Source organism: Exophiala bonariae (genome assembly GCF_035927105.1).
Source record: "Exophiala bonariae strain CCFEE 5792 chromosome Unknown scaffold_72, whole genome shotgun sequence".
NCBI lineage: Eukaryota > Fungi > Ascomycota > Eurotiomycetes > Chaetothyriales > Herpotrichiellaceae > Exophiala > Exophiala bonariae.
Genome location: NW_027042547.1, coordinates 14,390 through 23,659, shown reverse-complemented (window position 1 = coordinate 23,659; position 9,270 = coordinate 14,390). Strand labels below are relative to the sequence as shown.

The 9,270-nt window shown below is 53.0% G+C and overlaps 3 protein-coding genes across 3 annotated transcripts; 1 reads left to right on the top strand and 2 right to left on the bottom strand.

The window, feature by feature from the left end:
* Positions 1 to 959: 959 nt before the first annotated feature.
* Positions 960 to 1,657, top strand: LTR84_012418 (uncharacterized protein; the record flags this gene model as incomplete). The annotated part of the gene is made up of 2 exons (XM_064855940.1): positions 960 to 974; positions 1,109 to 1,657. 2 exons carry the CDS (start codon positions 960 to 962, stop codon positions 1,655 to 1,657), a joined length of 564 nt encoding a protein of 187 aa, XP_064699778.1.
* A 655-nt stretch (positions 1,658 to 2,312) lies between these two features.
* LTR84_012417 (uncharacterized protein) lies at positions 2,313 to 2,528 on the bottom strand (the record flags this gene model as incomplete). Its single annotated transcript, XM_064855939.1, has 1 exon — positions 2,313 to 2,528. The coding sequence occupies one exon, from the start codon at positions 2,526 to 2,528 to the stop codon at positions 2,313 to 2,315; it is 216 nt and encodes a 71-aa protein (XP_064699777.1).
* Positions 2,529 to 7,145: 4,617 nt separating this feature from the next.
* Positions 7,146 to 8,180, bottom strand: LTR84_012416 (uncharacterized protein; the record flags this gene model as incomplete). The annotated part of the gene is made up of 3 exons (XM_064855938.1): positions 7,146 to 7,552; positions 7,619 to 7,922; positions 7,971 to 8,180. The coding sequence occupies 3 exons, from the start codon at positions 8,178 to 8,180 to the stop codon at positions 7,146 to 7,148; spliced, it is 921 nt and encodes a 306-aa protein (XP_064699776.1).
* Positions 8,181 to 9,270: the final 1,090 nt, after the last annotated feature.

Below are 9,270 nucleotides of genomic sequence, written 5' to 3'. Positions count from 1 at the left end.
GACTACGACGAATCTCTCCATTCTCATGACAAAGGTTGATCGGGCGTGATGGTTGCTGGGATTCACCCGCCATCCACCCTTCACCATCCCGCTTACCCTCAGAGAAATTACCTCGCTTTCGCTTTGCACCGCAGCGCTTCAATTCAGCCATTGCTTTGTTGGCCCTCTCCATCCGTAGCAAGCACTTGACAGCTGCAGAGGGAGCAGTCCCATGCTCAACACGATCACTCGGGTTCAACGGAGAGCAGCACAGATAATCACTGGAGCCTTCCGTACCACGGCAGGTGCAGCAGTCGACGTCGAGGCAAACTTACTGCCAGCACCACAACAGCTTGAACAAACAGCCCTAGAAGCGATCATGCGCATTCGAACCACACCACTTCACGCAGAGATGACCATCGACGGAGACGTGGGTGGGAAGAGCTCCCTGGACCGACTGTCCAGACTCCTTGAAACCAAATACCAGGTCCAGCTCGATCGGCTGGAAAAGCGTCAACAACATGTGGTCCCACCGTGGTGGACACCACCAGTCACACACATCGATATGTCTGCTGAGGAGGCCATCAAGCGGCACGATGCCGCGGACCCGCAAGCCCTGCGAATATACACAGACGGCAGTGGCATCGACGGCCACGTCGGTGCTGCGGCGATCGCCCTCACTTTACCGGTCATGGGGGTTCTGACAAAGAAAACGGAATATATGGGCACCACGAATACATCCACTGTATATGCAGCCGAGCTCCAGGGTATCGAGCTGGCCCTTCAAATGGCACTTGAAGTCCAAGCGAAGACAAAGACAGCCGGCAAATGCATCATCTTCACGGATAATCAGGCGGCCATCCAAGCGATGGGCAACCCTAAGTAACCTTCAGGACAATACATCCTGGTGCGCACGATAGGTCTGCTAGACCAAATCCGAAACCAAGGATGGGACATCCGGATTTTCTGGATTCCCGCACATGTCGGCATTCCTGGTAATACTTGTTAATGTGATTCTTCAAGTGTATCCTATTAACCTATGAACTTCTAGGTACTTATATACTTGTAGGCTTGGTCTGCCTATCTAGGCAGCCAAGCCACAGACTTCATAGCGGCGTATGCCTAGTAGGCAGATACTCCACCTCGTCACGTGCTGTTCAGAAACAACTGTAATGAAGTCGCCGATCGAGCTGCTAAGGAAGCTGCAGCTCGACCAAATACGAGGACCAGCTCAGACCCATTGGTGGAACCATCTCCGGAACGAGAATCAACATGTGTTTTGACGGCAACCACGAAAACAACTATCCGACAGAGGATGAGGGCTGAATGGGAACAATCCTGGGAACTCGCCAAACAAGGACGCGAGCTCTACAGGCTCGGGGTTCGACCAGGAAAAGATCTCCTGACTCCACATGTAGGCACGCACCGAGCAACTAGCTCAGTCATGACACAGATGCGCAACGGCAAGATCGGCCTGCGCGGCTATCTGCACGCCATCATAAAGCCGATACCGACCAATGCGACTGCGGCTATGGACGTCAAACTGTGCGACACATCATCCTGGAATGCCGAAACTGGTGTGAGGAGCGACGAAGAATGTGGGCAGGCGGAACTCCATGCGGGGACATCAAGCAGGTTCTCTGCAGCTCACCCATCGCCGTACGTGCAGCAAAGATGATGATTAGGACGGGACTGCTGGAGCAATTCCGGGCAGTGCCGTCCACGGTTTTCGCATACACTTAAGCGTAGACGAGTGTTTCTTATCAGACAGAAGTCGAGGACGGTCAGGAAAGGCCGGACAGGAATCACGGAGACAGAACGGTCATCAAGGCTGTAGTACAGGTGGTGCCCACGTTAAGAAAAGGTTAGGAAGCAGTTCGTACCAGGAACGGCTTGTCGTACGGAAAACTCGACGGGGGAACCACCGGTACTTATAGTCGTACGCTGCATAGCTACTGTAGACTTGAAGCTCAGAACTGGGAGACAAGTGTGATATGTCTAGGAACTACCTATGAGAGTATGGAAGTTACTTATAGTCATAGCCAGTGCCCTCGGGCACTGGCTAGTGCAACAACTGCCTGGTAGGCAGTTGCCACTAGTTGTGGTGTTGCCTGCAGTGAGCATCACGTGACCTGGGATCCAACTTGTAGAGTGGCTGGGTCAGACTATGACGTAATCAAATCAAACGAGGAGGAGAGGATATGTTCCGTGGGAACCAGGTGACATAGAGGGAGAAGGTATGTAAGAGGGCAGGTTCACGTCTTAACAGGTCTGTAATGCTTGGCAACTTGCGTGGGTGTAAAATCAATTCATCAACCAATCAATCAATAGGTCTATAAAGCCTCTAGCCTACGATACTCCGCGATGGCCTCCATATCGACTGCGAACGCCTCGAGATCGAGCGAGCTAATATCGACGTCGTCCCAGGCACGCGCCCGGCTCATAGCCGTATAGGCGTGACCAGGCGCGAACATGCCACTGTCGAGGCTGACGGAAATCTTGTCCAGGGTCAGCCCCTGCGTCTTGTGCACAGTTAAGGCGAAGGCCATCGCAAGTGGCATCTGCGTGCGCCGACACGGCACCCCGTTTACCGAAAAGTAAGCGGTGGCTGGCCGCACCAACATCACCTATATGTCCGATGAGCATCAGTCGATAAAGGATAGTCGGGGCGACGTGCCTTGAGACCGCTAGGAGTGCCAAAGGCAACTCGCACCCCAAGCCAGGTAGCGGGTAGATCGGCGCGGTGTAGGGTCGCAAGTCCGTCGAAACCTGTAACGATCCCTATGGACCCGTTCGATACGTGCTGAGATATCAGAGTGTTATTTAGAAACATCACCTTCGCGCCCACCGAGATGTTTAGCAACATAGGGTAGTTCGTATGCCTCTTAAACGAAGGCTCCGACTCATCATGACGGATCATGGTCTCGCCCTCAAAGTTTACACTCACGTATGTAAAAGTTGAATGTGTAACATCGCATAGCATTGCCGTCATTTCCGCATTAAGAGTTGCCGCGGCAGACCGTAAACCGACCAAGAATGTCGTCTCTAATGTGATATCCTTACGTGGGTAGGCGAGCGACCGGTCACGCAATAATTTTAATGTTGCCGGCGTCATGTCGCCCACGCGGACGGCATTGAGGATGTCGTAGAATGGGGGATCAGTAGCCTGCCTCTGCGACCTACGCAGGAATAAGGGCGCAAATGTAGACCAGCAGTGAGCCTTGAAAACCTGCGAGCCAGAAACTGGCGGAAGCTGCATCAAGTCCCCAAGCAATATAACATGAACAGGGCCGAACGGAGTGGGCCGCCGGTGAAGACGCGCAAATAGCTTCGCAATAAAGTTGAGCAGCTCTGCTTCAAGCATCGACACCTCATCAATAATGATGACGCGAACCTTACGAAGCTGAGACTTCGACTCCTCGGTTGACAGGGCGAGGCTCTCGTATCCATAGCCCGACTCCCTAGATCGAATGCGTAATGCAGAGTGGACCGTAGTGCCATTAATATTGAGCGCCGCAATGCCCGTGGGCGCCATCTTGAGGGAGTGCAGGCGCTGAGCGTCAAACCATAGCTCAAGCTGGTTTAACAGAAAACTCTTACCTGTGCCGGCGGCGCCCGTGATGAAGAAATGCGTCCCCATTTGCGTGCCAGGCGAGAATCTCACTGTAGAAGTGATTTTATGATATGCCTGGTATTGATCCTCGTTCAAAGACAAAAGGTCTAGGGTAGAGGGAGGTACCGACGCCCCCATGTTAAGAATTTTCAAGCGGTCCTCTAATTGAAGGCGTGCTTGAGGTTGAATGGTTAAAAGAAGCTCCTGTACCTGGTCGTCGTAAGACCTAGTGAAGGCGGCCTGCTGTAGCGCAACCGTATCGCTGTGAGAGTGAAGCAGGTCCTGATACTCGGCGGCGCGTAATTGTAAGAATCGCGATTTATAAGTCTGGTCAGGTCCTAAGAGTTCGTCCTCCCTCCTCCACGAGAGGATGGCTAACAACCTGTGATAGAAAAACGACTCGCCATGCTGAAATGTCCTATATGCGGTACGGAGAAGCAGGGGCTATCACGACGATGACCTTAGCAGGTTGCTGGGAAGGTTAAGCCGGGCCGAGCAGGGGAAAGCTTACAGACCTTTGGACGCAGCCAGACCTTATATCCTATCTCGTCGACAACTGGCCGAACACTCCTGGGGTTCGGGGCTGAAGGGGGACAGACCATGCATCTTGTATGATACTCGAAATAAGTCATGCTATCAAAGGGCAATGATCGGGGGCGCGCAGCGTATTTTTCGAAAGTGTCTTTGAAGAAGAGGTCGTCATCGCTCGTAGCGTCCAGTATCGAAGAGACCGGCTTGAGACTATACATGCGGTCCTTCGGAAGCTGCGTGCTTAGCCGGATGCTGTCACTGCTGACGCTGAATATCGGCTTTCCGAGCAATAGGGCCATGACCTCCATGCTCCCTAATCGCCGGGCCTGAATGTGACGGTTGATGGCCGAACCGGGCACACCACTATACAGACCCGACGGCTCAGCCTTTGTCACGTACTTCGTAATGTATCGGGCTAGGCCGCGGCCCGTGCAATACTGAACGTTGCAGTGAGCCTGCCACACCAGCAGTAGGCGCGGCGAGTAGGGAACCACACAGCGATCCGCGTCCCTTAGGCGTTTGTACGTGTACCGCAAGTCCTCAGGCCTCTGAAGTGTCGTCTGGGACAGGTCCGCTGGAAAGCCCTTCGTACATTTAATATCAGTGTGTCGAAGACGTCTACGGCACAGCTGCGCAGAGCAGCGATGGATCTGATGTCTCTGTACAAGTTCAAATAGCTCGGGCTCAGCCGTCTCATCTGGCACGTCAGCCCGAATGAACCCTCGGCCGATCATGGCTTCCATCGATTCCGATACCCAGTACAAGGAGTGAGTGTGGATGGCGCCGCGCTGCTGGAACTCGTGCCTCTCTACCCACTCCCTCAGCCGGCCAAAACCGCTCAGATGCTCCTTCCTCAGGAACTTGTCCTTTAAGTTTTGAAGACGGCGGTAGTAGTATGTGATAGCCTCCCATGGCCTGTTCGACGGGGTCGGATCCCTGTTACCAGTATCCGCCAATATGCGCATATAGTCGGCCCACCACTCCGAGAACGTTAGCGTGACGAATAGTTGTGGCTCGGCGAAGGCGTTCAACATGGCGCCGATCTTTGCCTCCGCGGTCATAAAGAACTGATCCCCGGTTCGGATGGATGACGGGACTGTTGTCGTTATCATCTCGTTGATTATCGGGCCGTCACCATACTGAGACTGCCGTATAAGCTCTGTAGCGCGCAGCCTCCCAGTCTGCGCCCGACGGCGGAAAGCGTGCACGAGACGGGAATGGTTCTGGAATATCCTCCGCTGCTCAAGCTGCATATACATGAAATGGGGCCAGTAGTGATCATCACGGTAGTGTGGAATTATCGATCCGAGCTTGAGGTGGATGGCTTCGGCCAATGTATACCGCCGACGAGGGGCAGTGGCTGGATGAGACGCGGAGTCGTAGGCTCCTCGACCATTAGGGTACAAGGTAGGGAAGAGCAGCATCTCCGTCTCAGCTTCTGATCCGGCCAAGCAGTCTCCAGTCCGAAGGGCGTCCACAGCGACTGGGAGTCGGCGGAAAGAATAGTCCTCGTTATGCGTCACGGGATCAAACTGGGACGGATCCAGCACTATATCAGGCCGGCTATCTGGTAGCCGCTCCTCCGAATCCGCGATCACAGAAGGCAGCACCAAGCGATCCTGTACCATCTGTGGTGTGGCCCATCGCCCGAAGAGAGGGTTATTCTGACGTAGCCAGGTCGCCGCCCGAGAGAGCCGTTCGACGTCCAGGCTTGTAGGGCGCCATTCTGCAGAACTATGTAAGAAGGCGCCCAAGACGCCTGAAAACAGGGCAAGGGCAGCGTCGTTCTTTGATACAGTCATACGCCCTACGAAGGCGTAAGCAAATTACCTAAGGAGGATATCTTGAGGGCGAATAATGGTATGGGATAAATATAGAGGAGTGCTCACCCGTCATACTGCGGTATGTCAAATACGAATTAGGATTGTCGGACGTCCCATGAACCTTTCCCAGGTTCGAGGAGAGGCGTAGAGGCGATAGATATGGACGGCAAGAGTGCGGCATTTCTACGAGTATCGCAGGCCAAGGCCCTGCGAGAATGGGAGGCCGGGACTTCGTTTTACAGCGGTAGCAGACTGAAATCTGTTCCCTCCCTGTCCTACCGATCCTCCTCGTTAGTGGGACGCCAAGAATAGAGACCAGGCCATATTCTACGGCCTGGTCGTAGTTAACCCAGTATGCTTTTTTGGGGAACATTAGAATACTACAAGAGCTGCAAGGAGTTGCAGGGAACTCTGCGTTGTACGTGTCGATGAACCGCCTGTATAATCGTAGGAATGCCGGCTCTTGTAGAGGCGAATCTTCCATCAAAGCAGATCGATCAGGAGGCATATCGTGTTGGCGTCTAGTATAACGTTGAAAACTCTGTATAGTAGGATAGGACCGGTTACACATAGAGCACATATGTCGCACAGAGGTCCCAGGTTGGGGGGGCTCCATATGCCTCCGTCGCGTGTGTCGTCTGAGACTGTCCAGACTAAGGTACGAAAGGCCACATGCAGAACAGACATGTCGCACAGGTGCAGTAGCAACACGACTATGGATGGCGGCATGGACCCGAAGATGGGCGGCGCGGTTGAAGGCGCGCCCACAGTCGGGACATGCATGCCGCCTTATTGAATCACGTCGCGCTGAGCTGCCAGGCAGCCGCAACGCAATATTTTGGGTCGCAAGGTGCCGGGTGACGTCGAGAGTAGATAATTGTAGCTCGGCAAGAGGCGAATCGGCCATCGTAGACACACAACATAGACAGGTAAGAAAGCTAGAGGGGCAGGGACATGAGAGGAATGTCCAAGACCTATGTGGCCCGGTCTGGTTATACCCCACATCACGCCTAAAAGCAAGACCATAGCGCCACAAATAGTAGATACTACTGGCGGCTACCCAACAGCGTCGAGGCTAAAGACTAACGTGTATATATTACGCAGATTCCAAGACGGCGCATAGCCAAGTCGTATATCATTGCTACAGATTGATAAAACACCGACGAAAAGAGATTTACAAGTCGCAGTATCAGAACCGCCTACTCGTTGGACGCCTGCTGACGAGCCCTCTTACGCCTCGGTCTCGAGGAAGACTGATACTGAGTGATGTCAGCATCAATCGTAGGGGAGTTCAGAGGCTCCGGAGATTCCCCCGAGGCAGACGGCAACAAAGGCGACTCAGTGCGGTGTGAGGCAAGGGCGGCTGCATCGTCGTCTTCGTCACTAACAGGGCGGGATGGAGATAGTCGACCCTCCGTCATCGAGTTCGAAGCTTTACCCTTATCCTTAAGCCCTGGGGAAGATGCCACTGGCGACGAGTCGACAACCGGCGGTAGAGACCCAAGCATACGCGGCTTCGTCGGGGTTGTGAATACGGAAGACGAAGACTTAGACTGCGACCGCGTATCCGACCTTGTGAGACTAATATTCAATGGAAACCCGTACGCTACATGCCAGGTTTACACGTCAGCTACGTTGCTCATGACCCGTATACGAGGAAAGAGCTACGTACCACGATCTTCCGGCGTCTCCAGCTGAAGTTTCACATGTAGATCAACGGGCTTGTCGACTGTCAGGAAAGGCAACAGGTTCTTAAATTTACCTCGAGCCGTTTGGACAGGCAGGGTCAGCTCTGACACAACGACCCGCCGCTCCCGAAGATCATACTGATCAAACGGAACATCCACGAAACCAAGACCACTTTCCTCATCGACCTTATATAACTCCGCAGTAACCACTGCAGTCATAGATAGCAAGATATCGGCCAATGGCAGATCCTTAGTTCCCGTTATAGGCACTGCGAACACAACGTAGAACTACACCCATGCGACTCAGTAAAGGTCACGTAGTAGCAGGGGACGAACCTTCGGAGGAAAGTGGCGCTCAAGGACGACTGTGCCAGACATAAAATATATATTGCCCGTGACAAGCCTCAAGTCGTCCGATTCCCGATAGTAGATAACAACATCGGCCGTGTCCCCAGCACAGTCCCTATACTGGCAGGCCACATCACGCTGCGCGCTGGAGCCCGACTTCCTATCGGCTCTAGCAATAAGCTGGAAGATCACCGTCATACGGCCAACTCAATAAGGAACCTAACAGATAGCAAACGGAGGAAAGTGAGGAGGGGCGAATATGAAAGCAAACGGTTGTAGTAAAATGTCGTCCTCACGATTTCAAGTCGCACGGAAGCAGCGCAAGGGTTAGAGATACGGGGTTGCGAGAGGAACAAAAAGCAAAGAGATGCGGGGTGGGGGTAGGGACAGTGGACCAATACGGTGGAACAAACATAAAAGAAGGAAACAAAAACACGCACACTAATCCCTCTTACGACGTAGACAGGAGTGGCCGCTATGGGTAATGAGGACCCCGAAAGAAATAAGTCTCGGCATGGCGAGCAGAATACTTATATCTAGAAGGGGTCAGGGCGTAAAAACTGGCCGACGTAGACAGCCATGTTGTACAGGAAAAGCGAGCTCGCAGGGGAAACGCAACGGGGGACAGTCAACTGATAGATGAGACGAGAGGAGAGAGAGAATGATGATACCGTACCATGGGAGGTGGTCAGTCGAAGTAGGATGAAGCTGTTCTCACGCTCAGCCACCGCTGGGATGTCGTGAGCGCGAGAGATGAAAAAAAGGAAAATTCAAAAAAAGAAAAGAAAGCGGGGAAACGTTACCAGGCCCGCCAACCACGACGGGCGAAGCCGACCCAGCCAACCGCCAAGACGAGATCATGAGGGTATAAGGAGCAATCAATCAACTTATTACTGTTGGCTACAGTACAGACATGGGCCAAACTTTTATCGTCGCGGCACTCCTCAATATGGAATTCAATCACCGCCAGCCATGGATGTTAGCCACTGCTCCACGTGATTTCTAACCACCGTTCTTCAGGGATGTTAGTCACTGCTCTATGAGTTGACTAACGCTCTTCATGAAACATTACCCTGATTCAGGCAGAACTTAACCACAATTCTCTATGGGGCTCTACTACTTCTCTAGGCGGAACATCATCACTCCCTAGTCTAAACAGGGTGTAGTTTAGGCCCCGGCTGTCACGAAACAACCACCACTCTTCCTGAAGGTATACTGCTGTACCACTGAATCGAATCACTCTCCTATGTAGAAGAGTCCTGTTCACGAAACACTGTTCTTGATGGAA